Here is a 16,040-nt window from a genome sequence, read left to right as displayed (position 1 = left end):
CAGACAGCATAAAAGACAGAAGTGCCAAGTTTAATAGAATCAAATGCCCTTCATAATTTTTTTTTTTTTTTTTTTTTTTTTTTGAGACGGAGTCTCGCTCTGTCGCCCAGGCTGGAGTGCAGTGGCCGGATCTCAGCTCACTGCAAGCTCCGCCTCCCGGGTTTACGCCATTCTCCTGCCTCAGCCTCCCGAGTAGCTGGGACCACAGGCGCCGCCACCTCGCCCGGCTAATTTTTTGTGTTTTTAGTAGAGACGGGGTTTCGCCGTGTTAGCCAGGATGGTCTCGATCTCCTGACCTTGTGATCCGCCCGTCTCGGCCTCCCAAAGTGCTGGGATTACAGGCTTGAGCCACCGCGCCCGGCCATGCCCTTCATAATTCATTGAGTTACTTCTTTAGTTTTGATGCTAGAACGCTTAGAACTAAGTATTTTGCACAAATCTCCTTAATGACATCGTGGGTTTTAATCTCTTAATGGGTTAGTTATAGTATTTGTTTTATTGTAACCTGCCTCAATGCGTTTCTAGAATCAAGGAAGGAATAAATATGCAAGTATAAAAAATAAATCTCAGGCCGGGCGCAGTGGCTCTCGCCTGTAATCCCAGCACTTTGGGAGGCTGAGGCGGGCGGATCACCTGAGGTTGGGAGTTTGAGACCAGCCTGAGCAACATGGAGAAACCCCGTCTCTAGTAAAGATGCAAAATTAGCCGGGCATGGTGCCACATACCCGTAATTCCAGCTACTCGGGAGGCTGAGGCAGGAGAATTGCTTGAACCAAGGAGATGGAGATTGCGGTGAGCCGAGATCGCGCCATTGCACTCCAGCCGGGGCAACAAGAGCGAAATTCTGTCTCAAAAGAAATAAGTAAAATAAAAATAAATAAACAAATGTCAACATGTATTTTAATGGCAAGAAGGGATAACTGGTCAGGAAAAAGAGATCAATATTTGACTAGAGTCACTGGGAAAGAAGGTGGTGTTTGAAGGATTGCTGCTATTTATTTTAAGAGACAGGGTTGGCCAGGCACGGTGGCTCACACCTGTAATCCCAGCACTTTGGGAGGCTGAGGCAGGCGGATCACCTGAGGTCAGGAGTTCAGGACAGCCTGGCCAACGTGGCGAAACCATGTTTCTACTAAAAAATACAAAAATTAGTCAGGTGTGGTCGCATGTGCCTATAATCCCAGCTACTCAGGAGGCTGAGGCAGGAGAATTGCTTGAACCTGGGAGGCAGAGGTTGCAGGTGAGCCGAGATCGTGCCGCTACACTCCAGCCTGGGTGACAGAGCGATACTCCGTTTGTTTGTTTGTTTGTTTTTTAAATGAGGGTGTCACTCTGTTACCCAGGATGGAGTATAGTGGCACAATCACAGCTCACTGCAGCCTCAACCTCCTGGGCTGAAGCATCCTCTCACCTTATCCTCTGTAGTGGCTAGGACTACAGGTGTGTACCACCCACCAGACTTGACTAATTTAAAAAAATTCTGTTTTTTTTTTTTTTTTTTTTAAGATGGAGTCTCGCTGTGTTGCCAGGCTGGAGTGCAGTGGTGCTATCTTGGCTCACTGCAACCTCTGACTCCCTGGTTCAAGTGATTCTCCTGCGTCAGCCTCCTGTGTAGCTGAGATTACAGGCACGAGCTGTCAAACCCAGCCAATTTTTGTATTTTTAGTAGAGACGGAATTTTACCATGTTGGCCAGGATGGTCTCGATCTCTTGACCTCGTGCTCCGCCCACCTCAGCCTCCCAAAGTGCTGGAATTACAGGTGTGAGCCACCCCGCCTGGCCAAAAAAATTCTTTTGTAGCAACAGGGTCTTGCTATGTTGCCCAGTATGGTCTTGAACTCCTGGCCTCAAGTGATGCTCCCAGCCTTCCATAAGTGTTGGAATTATAGGCCTGAGCCACTCTGCCTGACCTAGGATTGCTGCTGTTTAAATGCGGAAAAGTAGAAAAGGACTCTTTGAGGAGACAGCATGAGCAAGACACGTGAAAGAAGAGAATACACAAAACTTGCCCTAATACCCATGCAAACCCCTGTAATAGGGAGAGCCCTGAGAATGGGAATGGCTGTGTCTTTTAGGTGTGCCTTAAAAAAAAAATTTATTGCTAAGGGAGATGGAGATGGGAAGTAATCAGTGTTTGTAACAAAGAGTGGTTAGATTTGTGTTTTAGAAAGTTAGAGAGAAAGACAAAAAAATTTCTTTTTTTTTTTTTTTGAGACAGAGTCTCGTTCTGTCACCCAGGCTGGAGTGCAGTGGTGCTATTTCAGTTGACTGTAATCTCTGCCTACCATGCCCACCCCCTTACCTACCTTTTTATTTATTTACTAAAACAGAGTCTTGCTCTGTCGCCCAGGCTGGAGTGCAGTGACTTGATCTTGGCTCACTGCAACCTCCGTCTCCCAGGTTCAAGTGATTCTCGTGCCTTAGCCTCCCCAGTAGCTGGGATTACAGGCATGCACCACTGTGCCTGGCTCAGCCAGGCTGGTCTCGAACTCCTGGCCTCAAGTAATTCGCCCACCTTGGCCTCCCAGAGTTCTGGAATTACAGGCATGAGCCATTGTCCTAGCCAATTTTTAAATTTTTTATAAAGACATGTTATCATTGTGTCGCCCAGGCTGATCTTGGATTTCTTAAATCAGCTCTTCGTTTCTTCTTATCATTTAGCCGGGGTCTTTACCTTGGATGTAAGTCTGTTTTCTTATGTCCTTACCTGTCTTTATTTATCTGTTTCTCATTTAATTATGCCTATATATAACCTCAGCTATTATACTTAACTCATCTGTGTCTTTTTTTTTTTTTTTTTTTGACTGGGAAAAATTTTTTAAAATTACAAGGTCAACCCATTTGGTGTATTTCAGCGGTACAGTGCTTTTCTTCATTTATCAGTGAAAGAAGTTAAGAAATTAACTTTCAAAAAAATTCAGTAAGTGGCAAACAAACATCCTTGAAAGTCGCAGTTACATATAGTGTCTCCTAGAAAAGAGGAGGGGTAAGACAGCCTCCACCTACTTTCACGAATTTCATCAAATACTGGATATACTCAAGGGTGGAGTAAAAAGGCAACTTTCAAAAAGGAGTATGTTATTAAATGAGGCATTTACTATATTCCTTCCTAAGAGCCCCAGATGGGGAACATGTTTTCTCAACTAGATCTAGGAAGTGGACTGTGGAATCAGTCGGTCCTCGTCACCTTAAGGTGACGTCCACTGGTTAATGAATTAAAAAAAATTAAAAAAAAAAGACTTAAAAACAAACCTCACCACACTCCGCCCTAAAAAAGAGAAGGGGGGAAGAAAGAAACCGCTAAGATGTCCCAGAGTGGAACCAGGGAGCAGCTTCAACAATTCCAATTAGTCTGTTACAGAGTCATCCACAAGCATGCCTTGCTTTTAAAATACATACATATATCTTGAAACAACAAAACCAAAACTAGTACTAATCACTTTTCTGACAATATACAATTACTCAAAATTAACTAGTACTGGGGGGATGCGAGGGGGCCATAACTATGGGCCTTGTCTCACGTGAGCACATGTGGGTAGGTGCAGGGCATTTGCCATTATGGCAACAACTAATTTTAATTTTTAATCTTTAGTTTGACTTAAACATTGCTTTTAGTATGATGCCGACACCAGCTGTGCAGAAAGTGTTCTGGAGAGATGTTCACAGCAGCAGACATCTGCGACTCTTCTTTGGTTCTGGAGGTTCCAGGGCAGTCAATGTTGCTTCATCAGACACGTTCTTTAGGCCTTTCTGTGTGAGTGCAGAACACTCCACATACTTGACAGCCTTCAGGTCATGGGCCAGCTTTTCAGCAGTCTCTGGAGTGATAGGCTTCTGTTTGTTCTTGGCAAGTTTCTCAATAGTAGAGGGGTCATCTTTGAGATCAATTTGGGTCCCAACAAGCAACAGAGGAGTCTTTGGACAGTGGTGAGTTATCTTGGGCACCCGCTTTTCTTTCACATTTTCAAATGAAGATGGAGAGACCACTGAAAAATAGACTAGAAATACATCTGTTTGTGGGTAACTCAGCGTCATAATCCCTCATAATCCTCTTGCTCTGCAGTATCAAAAAGTCCAAGAGTGTATGGTTCTCCACCAGTCATAACGGTTACTGCATAGTTGTCAAGAATAGTTGGTGTATATTCCGATGGAAATTTGTTTGTTGTGTTGTTTTACCAACAGCACCATCATCTACAACAACACACTTAATTGTCTGCATTGTTGAAATAGTTTGGTATCCACTTTAAATATTTTAAATCTGATGTTGACCTCAGCTTCTCCACCAGGGCATTGGCTCATCTGTGTTTTTTATTTGATGTTTGTTGCATGCTAGCATTGGGCAAAATAAGGAAACTTTGGTACTTGCTAGAATTTCTTATATTCTCTTTATTCCAAATTAAGAAAGAGATGTCATCTTGATTTTAATTATTATTAATTGTAATTAAATATTACTGCATGTCCCAAATTTATTATAGTACCATATATTTAGCTCTGATTGTTCAGGAAGCAAAAAGATCCCTTATACTTATGTTGTTTTTAATTCCTTTAACAGTCCAGCAAACTAAGAATTTTATACTTGTGATTTAGAGTTTAGTTCTCCACAGGCAGGGCAGAGTTCTTCCACAAAGGTGGCTGTTGCTCAACCGGGTTGATCTCTTACCTAGTTCATTATTCTGCTTATTTATTTAGTTTTGGCACTGTTTTTTGTTGTACCTTGTTCTCTGTAGCTTATCCAAAATAGGTTGGATAAGCTAAGGATCCGTTCTTTTTTTGTATTTGTATTGTAAAATGTTTATGTTGTATCAGAGAGATACGCTGAAGAACTGAAATCAGTTCAAAGCACTGACCTTCAAAACAGAAGGATCAGAGGAACATTAGTTTATGCCATGAAAACTATTTGCATTAGTATGTGGGTATGTGTGAGAGAGAGAGAGACAGAGAGCACAAGCATGGGAGAGTGAGATAGCCAGCAAATGATTATAATAAAGTAGAGAGACAAAGACTAGAAAGCAGGGAAACTTTTGTTTTCTGCCATGACTGATAATCATTTGGTTCAACATATGTATTCAATACTTCTGAGATTAAATCCCAGAGTGCTCCAGAAATTGTAAAGATTGGCTACATCTGTGCAATCAAGCGGCTCACAGGGCGAGTTAAAAAAGTAAAAACTAGTAAGACAAAATGAAAACCTGACGGAGCCATACGTAAATATGGAAATACCCTGGAAGCATGGAGGTGGAAATAATTTCACTTCTTAGCATTAAAGAAGCCTTCAATCAAAGAGACGGGGAACGTTTGTCTCTCAAGAAGTAGAATTTAATGGGTATAAAAGGAAAAAGTATCATTCTGAGTAGAGGGAGCAGCATGTTTAGAGGAATGAAAGTACATGGCCCATGTGAGGAACATCATATAACTAAGGGTGACTAGAATATAGAGCTTTGGTAAGATTTGTTTTAGTAGGAGGCTGGAAGGGTAAGTTACAGCTGCATACAAAGCAAGGTAAAATGCCCCATAAGAGTTTAAACTTCATTTTGCAGGCAATAAAGAATCATTTAAGTAATGACATGATCACATCTATTTTAGGAAAATAATTCTGGTGACTGTGAGGAGTTGGATTGGAGAAGTGACAGTAAAAACAGTTGTTTAGAGGCATCTCATAGTAGCCCAAATGTCAGATGAGACACACGTTTTTCTGGTCCTTTTTCTTCCAGTTTATGATGTATAGTTTTTTATTTTTTTGTTTGATTTACTATGGGACTTTAGTTTTCAGGAAGTAGTATATTGATTTATTTTATATTTGTAATATTATGACTATAACACAAGGTTTTGTTCAATCTAGACTTTGAGATTGGAATACTGAAATAATTTTTCCTGTTCAGGTTTTGCAATGTGACCCTTGGGCAAAAATTTAAATTCCACAGAGCTTGTGTCTTTTTTTTTTTTTTTTTTTGAGACGGAGTTTCATTCTTATCACCTAGGCTGGAGTGCAATGGCGTGATCTCCGCTCACTACAACCTTTGCCTCCCGGGTTCCAGTGATTCTCCTGCCTCAGCCTCCTGAGTAGCTGGGATTGCAGGCGCCTGCCACCACGTCTGGCTAATTTTTGTATTTTTAGTAGAGACAGGGTTTCACTGTTTGCCAAGCTGGTCTTGAACTCCTGACTTCAGGTGATCCTTTTGCCCCAGCCTCCCAAAGTGCTGGGATTACAAGCATGAGCCACTACGTTCAGCTGCTTCTCTTTTTATGTGTAAAAATTAGGACAGTAATACCTGTTTCGCAGAATAGTTGTGAATCTTGAAATTACATTTATGTGCAGGCACATGGTAAATACTAACAATTGCTGCCCCCCGCCCCCACCCCCCATGTAAAGTTTGCTAGGCTGGGCCTGGTGATTCATGCCTGTAATTCTACCACTTTGGTAGGCCTAGGTGAGTAGATATCTTGAGCCCAGGAGTACAAAACCAACCTGGGCAACTTGGCAAAACCTTGTCTCTACCAGAAAAAATACAAAAATTTACTGGATGTGGTGGCACGCACCTGTAGTACCAGCCACTTGGGAGACTGAGGTGGGAGGATGGCTTGAGCCCAGGAAGTAGAGGTGATTGCAGTGACCTGAGATTGTGCCAGTATACTCCAGCCTGGGTGACAGAACCAGGCTCTGTCTCAAAAAAAAATGTTTCAGTGGGGTTTGGTAGGATTATGTAGCAAAATTGCTTTCACAAATTTGAATCCAGTTGGGCACAGTGGCTCATGCCTGTAATCCCAACACTTTAAGAGGCAGAGGCAGAGGCAGGTGGATCACCTCAGAAATTTGACAGTAGCCTGACCAACATGGTGAAACCCCGTCTCTACTAAAAATGCAAAAATTAGCTGGGTGTGGTGATGGGTGCCCGTAACCCCAGCTGCTTGGGAGGCTGAGGCAGGAGAATCGCTTGAACTCGGGAGGCAGAGGTTGCAATGAGCTCAGATTGCGCCGTTGCACTCCAGCCTGGGCAACAAGAGTGAAACTCCATCTCAAAAAAAAAATTTGAATCCCAGAAAGCCCCAATAGGGGCAGATCATTTCTTTCCTTTCAGCCCTGCATTGCTCTTTGTTCTAGGTTTAATCAGTTTCAGAGTGCCACAAGAGGCCCTGAAATATAATGAGTGTATGTATAATTGTTTGGGCTATTTCACCTTTTCTTAGACCAGAAATGTATTAAAAGTGGAAATTTTATGTTTTTCTGTATAATCCTGTGATTAAATTTGGCTCTATATTAAGCACTAGAGCTTTAATAATACTTTTTTTTTTTTTTTTTTTAATAGAGATGAGGTTTCACTATGTTGTCCACACTGGTCTTAGACTCCTGGGCTCAAGCGATCCTCCCTTCTGGGTCTCCCAAAGTGCTGGTATTATGTGCCTGGCCTATTACATTTTAATCAGAGATAGCTCTGGTCCCCACTTGAATATATTTTTATTGTGAAAAAGACTTTCTATTTCATGTTTCCACTTAGATGTCTCGGCATCTCAAAGAACTTTTTTTTTGGAGACACAGTTTTGCTCTGTTGCCCAGGCTGGATTGCAGTGGTGCAATCACAGCTCACTGCAGCCTTGACCTCCCAGGCTCAAGCGATCGTCCTGCCTCAGCCTCCTCAGCAGCTGGAACTACAGGTGATGCCATCATGCCTGGCTAATTTTTAAAATTATCTTTTGTAGAGATGGTGGTCTCACTGTGTTGACCAGGCTTTGTTCAAACTCTTGGGCCACAAGTGATCTTCCTGCCTCAGCCTCCCAAAGTGCTGGGATTACAAGTGTGAACCACCATGCTTGATCTTGTCTATTTGTCTAGCCTTCTCTTGCAACTCTTCTTTTTCTTTAGTCAGTCATTCTGCAGCTGGCTTGAATGCCAGCAAAAAGGCACATAAGCCTAAAAGGATGAAAGTATTTGATATATGTAAAGTCAGAGTTTCAGGGCCACCACCTGGGACTGTGCCCGCTTGGATTCCCAGACTTTGGACTATATATTAAGCTTCTTAAGTAGCTACTATATAAATTCCTCTGACAACTCCATGGGTTCCTTAACTTTGATGAGCAGTGGCATTCTCTGAACTTTGCTGCTGGAGTAGATAACCTGGGTGGTGGAGTACTTCCTTGGTTGTAATTTACCTCATCTGTGCTCCCTCAACTCATGAGGGAGCAATGAGTTGCCACCTGTGGAAATCATGGGGTGCTCTGCTATATTTCTACTTGTTATACCCTCTAAGGGGCTTGGACAAAGCTATTTTATGGCAAAGGTAACTAAAGGGTGAAGGCTAAGGAGTTTGTATCTCAAGATGCACAACATAGGAAGCTCTTGCTTAGATAATATGAGATGTTTAAAAAAAAAATCTTAGTTTGTAATTCTTATTCTTCCTTTGGCTTTCCACCAGAATAAAATCCAAATTATTATTATTATTATTATTATTATTATTTTTTTGATACATAGTCTTACTCTGTTGCCCAGGCTGGAGTGCAGTGGCATAATCTTGGCTCACTACAACCTCCACCCCCCGGGTTCAAGCAATTCTCCTGCCTCAGCCTCCTGAGTGATTGGGATTACAGGTGCCTGCCACCACACCTGGCTAAGTTTTGAATTTTTTTAGTAGAGACAGGGTTTCGCCATGTTGGCCAGGCTGGTCTTAAACTCCTGACCTCAGGTGATTCACCCGCCTCAGTGTCCCAAAGTGCTGGGATTACAGACGTGCGCCACTGCGCCCAGCTGCAAATTCTTTATCTTGGCTTGCAAAGCTCCCATACAAAGCTTATCTCCCTTCATTTACCATTCTTTCCTGTGCTTGCTATACTTTCTCTCAGATATGCCATACTCATTTGCCTCTGTCTGGAATGCTTTCTTATTCCCACCTCTAGTCTTCACATGGCTGGCTCCTTGTCATTTGGATGGTTGCTTAACAGTCTTCTCAGAAGCCTTCCTTACTACCAAGTCATGTTTTGTCACATCAGCCTGTTTTTCATCATAAATACTTGAATTAGAATATAATCTCCTTGAAAGCCAGATCCTTTACTGTTAATTGCTTTAGAGACAGAGTTTAGAGCAGTATCTGACACATGGTAGGCATTCAGATGTTTGTTGACCATGTTTGTCAATGCATACATTTTGTTTGTTTTGAGATATGGTCTCACTGTGCTGCCCAGGCAGGTCTTAAACACCTAGGCTCAAGCAGTCCTCCTGCCTCAGCCACCTGAGTAGCTGAGATTACAGGTGCAAGCCACCCTGCCCAGCCTTATGTGTGCTTTTAAAATTTTTCTTCCTGTCGCCCAAGCTGGAGTGCAGTGGCACAGTCATAGCTCATTGAAGCCTTGACCTCCTGGACTCAAGTGATTCTCCTACCTCAGCCTCCCAAGTAGCTAGGACTATTGGCACATGCCACTATGCCCAGCTAATTTTTTTTATTTTTAGGAGAGATGAAGGCTCGCTATATTTTCCAGATTGGTCTTGAACTACTGAGCTTAGGCAATCCTCTTGCCTCGGCCTCCCAAAGTTCTGGGATTACAGGCGTAAGCCACTGCACCTGGCCCATATGTGTACTTTTTAATTGATCTGAGTTCTGGACTTTTGATAACATGGAATTCTACTGATGGGAGTTTGGGTTGATGGTATGGGGAACCTCTATATTTCTTTACTAGGATGGGAGAAGTACAAAGGTTATGAGGGAATAAAATTGGTAAGTATTTTAGAGCAAAACTGCTTCTTGAATAAATTTAGTAAATCTGCCTAATTATGAAGTTAAATCGATTTCATAAGTGAATTAACATCTCATCTATTGAAATATTTTTCATTTCTTTTACATAGTCATCTCAGCAAAACTTAAGGAAAATAAGAAGAATTGGTTTGGACCAAGTCCTTATGTAGAGGTCACAGTAGATGGACAGTCAAAGAAGACAGAAAAATGCAACAACACAAACAGTCCTAAGTGGAAGCAACCCCTTACAGTGTAAGTTTGGAAGTATTTTTCTATAGTACGTTTTGTTTAGTAGATGATTGGAAATACAATTTAAAAAAATGTTTCTCACTTTGGTTTTTTTTTTTTTTTTGAGACGGAGTCTTGCTCTGTCACCCAGGCTAGAGTGCAGTGGCGTGATCTCGGCTCATTGCCAGCTCTGCCTCCTGGGTTCACGCCATTCTCCTGCCTCAGCCTCCTGAGTAGCTGGGACTACAGGCGCCCGACACCACGCCTGGTTAATTTTTTTGTATTTTTAGTAGAGCTGGGGGTTTCACCGTGTTAGCCAGGATGGTCTCGATCTCCTGACCTCATGATCCACCTGCCTCAGCCTCCCAAAGTGCTGGGATTACAGGCGTGAGCCACCGTGCCCGGCCTGGTTTTTGTTTTTTTCTTCCTCCTTTCTCTCCTTTTTTTCCCCCCTCCCTTTTCCTAGGATTCCTTCTGGTCTGCTTTTTTGTTTCTCTTTAAATAGCTGTTTTTATAGTCATTCCCTTTCTTTACCTTCTCTAGTTTAGTTGGTGATGATATTGCTCTTGTCACTGAACAATAACTGAAAAGAGCCCATGGTCATAGACCTAAAAAGATTTCTGGCAGCCCTTTTATTAACTTTGGGTTGAATTAAGGGATTATGAGTACCCCCCTCTGTTTTTTAACTTAATTTTTAAAAATAGTATTTTAATTAGTTTTTTCTTTGTTTTGTTTTGAGATAGTGTCTCACTCTGTCACCCAAACTGGAGTATAGTGGTGCTATCATAGCTCACAGCAGCCTTGAACTCCTGGCCTCAGGAGATCCTCCTGCCTCAGCCTCCCAAGTAGCTGGGACCACAGGCATGCATCACTGTGCCTGGCCAGTTTTTTAGTATTTTAAATTACGGTGCCAGTTATACTATACTTATTTATTTTTTGAATGAGATGGGATCTTGCTGTGTTGTCCAGAGTGCCCTCAACCTCCCTGGCTCAAGCAGTCCTCCCATCTCAGCCTCTTGCTCCAGTAGCTGGGACTACTACTATACATTTTATTCTACAACTTTCTTTTTGTACTTAACACTAATATCATGGTGATCTCTCTACCTGAGTACATATGGATCTTGCATCCCTTATATAGCTTTATAATATTCCTTAATATGGGTGGACTATATTTTAATAGTTCTGTATTGATTAGTTGGCTCCTAATGTTGTGTTATTAGGCAGTGTTGCAGATACATCCATGTGCATATATCTTTGTATGTTGGTGTTTATATCTGTAGTATAGATTCATAGAAGTAGGATATAGCTCAGTTTTAACACAAAGCCCCAAATGTTGGCATTATAATCTAAGATATTGACACCCATTAAAGGTTAATTTTAATTTTTAAAATTAAAATAGAAGAAAACACATGGAGCCGGGTGTGGTGGCTCACACCTGTAATCCCAACTCTTTGGGAGACTGAATCAGGAGGATTCTGTGAGGCCAGGAGTTCAAAGGGACAGTTTGCTATGATTGCTCCTGTGAATTGCCACTGAACTCTAGCCTGGGCAATGTAGCAAGACCCCGTCTCTACAAAAAGAAAACAAAAAGGAAGAAAAAGAATGATTTGGCCAGGTATGGTGGGTCACTCCTGTAATCCCAGTAGTTTGGGAGGCCAAGGTGGGAGGATCACCTGAGGTCAGGAGTTTGAGACCAACCTGACTAACATGGTGAAACCCAGTCTTTACTAAAAATACAGAAATTAGCTGGGCGTGGTGGTGGGTGCCTGTTATCCCAGCTACCCGGAAGGCTGAGACAGGAGAATTGCTTGAACCTGGTAGGCAGAGGTTGCAGGTTGCAGTGAACTGAGATTGCGCCATTGCATTCCAGCCGGGGTGACGAGTAAAACCCTGTCTCAAAAAAGAGAAAAAAAAGAAGAATTTATGGGAGATCATCTGGAGGCCCATATCATTCCAGTGTTCCTCATCTGTGTTTATTTCAGCATAAATGTTTCTTATTTAGGCTTTCTGTTTTTAATTAATGGCCCATCGTAGATTGAGTCGAAATGAAACAATGTATTAATAAAAATTTCAAAAAAACACATGAGGCTGGGAATGATTGCACATGTTTGTAATCCCAGCTACTTGGGAGGATAAGGTGGGAGGATAAGGTGCTTTAGCCCAGGAGGAGTTAAGAGATTAACCAGGGCAAAGTAGCGAGTTCCCATCTCATATATATTTTTTCCTTTACCAAGTGAAATCTATAAAAGGTCACAGCCTCCATAATGGCTAGAGATGTTCGGTTGAATTAGATGGTCACCTAATTTCCTCCAACTGATTTGAGTGCTTACTTGATATGCACTTGGAGGCTCTTAAGCTGTTAATGTCATGAACTCCTTAGTGATTTAAAAGTTAAGAAAAAAGAAACTGTCTTTGTAGTTCTGTGTGGTAGTGCTGTTTTTGATCACAGACATTTGGGGAACTTAAATTCAAGTTCTTTTCCTGAATTTTTAAGTTGCAGCAAATTGGCCTGGAATTTTATCACTTCCATTGTTGTGTAGCAGGCTTTCTAGACTGCTGTTGAGAATTGAAGTGAAACAATTAAGATTGGTCATCTTTGACAGTGTACTTTGTATGCCTTTTTCGTCCATATTAAAAATAATAAAGTTAAAGTTATTTGCCTTTTATTTCATCCCCGTTATGATTTCTTTTTTTTTTTTTTTTTTTTTTTTTGAGAGGGAGTCTCGCTCTGTCGCCCAGGCTGGAGTGCAGTGGCCGGATCTCAGCTCACTGCAAGCTCCGCCTCCCGGGTTTACGCCATTCTCCTGCCTCAGCCTCCCGAGTAGCTGGGACTACAGGCGCCGCCACCTCGCCCGGCTAGTTTTTTGTAGTTTTAGTAGAGACGGGGTTTCACTGTGTTCGCCAGGATGGTCTCGATCTCCTGACTTCGTGATCCACCCGTCTCGGCCTCCCAAAGTGCTGGGATTACAGGCTTGAGCCACCACGCCCGGCCCCCGTTATGATTTCTGAACTGACTAATAGAGAATTTTTTTTTTTCCCACTCTCACCCAGGCTGGGGTGCAGTGGTGCCATCTCTGCTCACTGCAACCTCTGCCTCCCAGGTTCAAGCAAGTCTCCTGCCTCAGCCTCCTGAGTAGCTGGGATTACAGGCATGCGCCACCACTCCCAGCTAATTTTTTTGTAATTATAGTAGAGACGGGGTTTCACCATATTGGCCAGCTGGTCTCAAGCTCCTGACGTAAAATAATCCTCCCACCTCAGCCTCCCTAAGTGCTGGGATTACAGGCGTGAGCCACTGCGCCTGGCCGAGAAATATTTTCCTAATATGATATATAGTATGAGCTCTCTTGAAAGTAGCATATGAGAATTTTGAAGAGAATGAATACATTGTACCCCCTAAGAAGAAGAGCAATGTGGAATTTTTTTTTTTTTTTTTTTTTTTTTTTTTTGAGACTCTCTTGAAAGTGGAGTGCATAGCTCACTGAGAATTTTCACGCCAAGAGAATGAATACATTGTACCCCCTAAGAAGAAGAGCAATGTGGAATTTTTAGTTTGTTTAATCTACCCATTGCTGTTGAAATGGTGGTGGTAATAGGTACAGGTAGACTTCAAAGGAGGAAAGTGTTTCTTTGTCCCCTCAAACTTGATCACATTAGAGAGAATGAGATATAGAGAAATTCAAACATTTCTGGAATTTGTCTTTGTATCATTGAACCATAGGACTGTGGTAGATTATATAGTGCTCCTAGCTTTCTGATGCTTGACTCTAACATTGATTGTATATGTATTGCAAATTCAAATTTCCCAGTTTACTTTGGAAATACCATTATAGAGAGTATCCTTTATTGGCATTTAGTAAGGTATGAGTGAGTTCATATTCGATAGTTGGACTGGGCAACTTGCCTCTAGCAGTGTGAAACTTGGTGTATGTAATGTAATCTTCAAATCATTATGTAGCTGACTTGAGGAACTTTTTAATATAAAGTTTAATGTCAAGATTTTATTCAAATTACCGTTCTGCTACTTACTGGCTGTGTGACCTTAGGCAGTTTGCTTTATATCTGAATGTCAGTTTCTGTATCTGAAGAAGGAAGTGATAATTCCCATCTCATAGGGTTACTGTAAAGATAAAATAACCTCAAGCTCTGTAAACTACTGACATAAGGATTTAATTTGTAAAGTTACTCTTCTGTACTACTAAAGTAAAACTAGTTTTCCAATAGTTTGTTGCAGGATAAGCAGTTTCACTTTTGTTGACAATATGTGATGAATTTACTTCTATAGTTCAATCACAAGTGAAAATGACCATGTAAGCATGTAGCATTCAGATAATTTTCATAAGATTACTGAACATAGGCCAATATTGATTGTATAGTAAACTGTAAGGGGTGCAGTGAGAAGACTTTAGACTTTAAAACTGAATTGTAATTTATTTAGGATCTCATTGTCATATTCAATACAAATAATATTTTTTCCGCTTTTTTCACTTTTAGTATCGTTACCCCTGTGAGTAAATTACATTTTCGTGTGTGGAGTCACCAGACACTGAAATCTGATGTTTTGTTGGGAACTGCTGCATTAGATATTTATGAAACATTAAAGTCAAACAATATGAAACGTATGTATGTAAGACTAATAGAAATTGCACTTAGCTGTTTGTTTTTCTGGAATAAATTTGTGTGCCAAGCATGCATAATGACTCATGTTCACTCATACTTTTAAGTTTTACTTGTTATAGGATGAACAGATAGAAGAATTTTACAGTGTTGAAAGTATTCTGAGTAACCTTGGTTTGGCCATTCATTTTGAATTCAGTATTTTTAGTAAATATTTATTTACTTAGTAAATAGGTATCAGTAAAGTAATACATAGTTAATTGTGGAAAAACTAAAATATAGAGCAGAGATGAAAGAAAAAATAAAAATCCCACTTCAGAGACAAATCCAATGAATATTTTTACAGATTTCCTTTTCAAATGGTTTTTTTTGGGAGGGACATGGGGAGACAAGGACACACTCTGTTTCCCAGGCTGGAGTGCGGTGGCTATTTACAGGTGCAGTTGCAGCACAGTGTAGTCTTGAACTCCTGGCTTCAAGTGATTATCCTGCCTCAGCCTCCTGAGACTGAGACTAGGCGGGTACCACCACATTCGGCTTTAATTAAATGCTTATTTTTTAAAATGTCCTCATTTTATGTGGTTGTGGTTTATAAAATATGGAAATATGTGTAGCTTGTTTTAATTAATATATAATTATGTATTAATAAAACACATTTTTTCTACCCCTCAACTATCTAAAACATACTTCTAAGAATTTTCTCAATTAGGGCTTATTAGATATAATTTATCCTTAAATTTATGTTTTTACTCAATTTAATTCAGGTATGTATTGCTAAATAATCTTTATTCTTATGCTGACCCATTTTATACTATAGTCTTACAAGGATGGAATGAAAATAATAAACGATGGACATACTATTTTACATCATGGATATGAAACATTAACAAATTTTGTCCTTTTTAAAAGATACAGTGTTTTGGTGTCAAAAGTACTCAAACCTTGGGTGAAACAAAGTTAAACAATTTATATGCACATATAGTTATATTTTCTTGGACATCACATATTTAACAGTTAATTTTTAACAGTTAAGATGCCTTAACTGGGGGGAAAAAAGTGACCATTTTTTCTGTAACTTTATTTTCTTCCAGTTGAAGAAGTAGTTGTGACTTTGCAGCTTGGAGGTGACAGAGAGCCAACAGAGACAGTAGGAGACTTATCAATTTGTCTTGATGGGCTACAGTTAGAGTCTGAAGTTGTTACCAATGGTGAAACTACATGTTCAGAAAGTAAGTGACCACCTTTTTAAGGTCTTTAATGATCCTTCTTAAATAAAACAGCCATTGTAGTATGCTGTATGTAATTATTTTGATTTTTTTTTTCAGATTAATAAAATGTTTTTTTCTGGCTGGTGTGGTGGCTCACGCCTCTAATCCCAGCACTTTGGGAGGCTGAGGCAGGAAGATTGCTTGAGCTTTGAGGTTGAGGCTGCTCTGAGCTGTAATCACATCACTGCAGTCCAGCCTAGGTGACAGA

At 40.8% G+C, this 16,040-nt stretch overlaps 3 protein-coding genes and 1 pseudogene across 20 annotated transcripts in view; 2 read left to right on the top strand and 2 right to left on the bottom strand.

The window, feature by feature from the left end:
* The window catches only part of EIF2S2 (eukaryotic translation initiation factor 2 subunit beta), a 511,882-nt gene that overhangs the window by 343,207 nt on the left and 152,635 nt on the right, over nucleotides 1–16,040 (bottom strand). The window contains exon 1 of one of the 10 annotated variants that reach the window (XM_050807230.1): nucleotides 10,617–10,626. The exons of 8 other annotated variants lie outside the window; for them this stretch is intronic. The gene's annotated coding sequence lies outside the window, so the exon portion shown is untranslated. Of the gene's footprint in view, nucleotides 1–2,293; nucleotides 2,304–10,616; nucleotides 10,627–16,040 lie in introns of those variants that run through there. One more of the 10 variants, XM_050807250.1, reaches the window with a different exon arrangement.
* MAP1LC3A (microtubule associated protein 1 light chain 3 alpha) overlaps nucleotides 1–16,040 on the top strand; it is a 306,452-nt gene that overhangs the window by 152,099 nt on the left and 138,313 nt on the right. The window lies entirely within an intron of this gene.
* The window catches only part of ITCH (itchy E3 ubiquitin protein ligase), a 136,904-nt gene that overhangs the window by 35,800 nt on the left and 85,064 nt on the right, over nucleotides 1–16,040 (top strand). For 2 of the 6 annotated variants that reach the window (XM_050807044.1, XM_050807043.1), the window contains 3 exons: nucleotides 9,830–9,971; nucleotides 14,442–14,566; nucleotides 15,656–15,793. In XM_050807044.1, the coding sequence (XP_050663001.1) occupies nucleotides 9,830–9,971; nucleotides 14,442–14,566; nucleotides 15,656–15,793 (405 nt within the window). Of the gene's footprint in view, nucleotides 1–7,493; nucleotides 7,651–9,829; nucleotides 9,972–14,441; nucleotides 14,567–15,655; nucleotides 15,794–16,040 lie in introns of those variants that run through there. The other 4 variants (XM_050807046.1, XM_050807045.1, XM_050807042.1 and 1 more) reach the window with 3 other exon arrangements.
* On the bottom strand, nucleotides 3,661–4,219 carry LOC126964300 (cell division control protein 42 homolog; annotated as a pseudogene).

This window comes from Macaca thibetana, chromosome 10 (genome assembly GCF_024542745.1).
Source record: "Macaca thibetana thibetana isolate TM-01 chromosome 10, ASM2454274v1, whole genome shotgun sequence".
In the NCBI taxonomy this organism is placed as follows: domain Eukaryota; kingdom Metazoa; phylum Chordata; class Mammalia; order Primates; family Cercopithecidae; genus Macaca; species Macaca thibetana.
The sequence above is the reverse complement of the archived record's forward strand: the minus strand, read 5'-3'. Positions and strand labels throughout refer to the sequence as shown.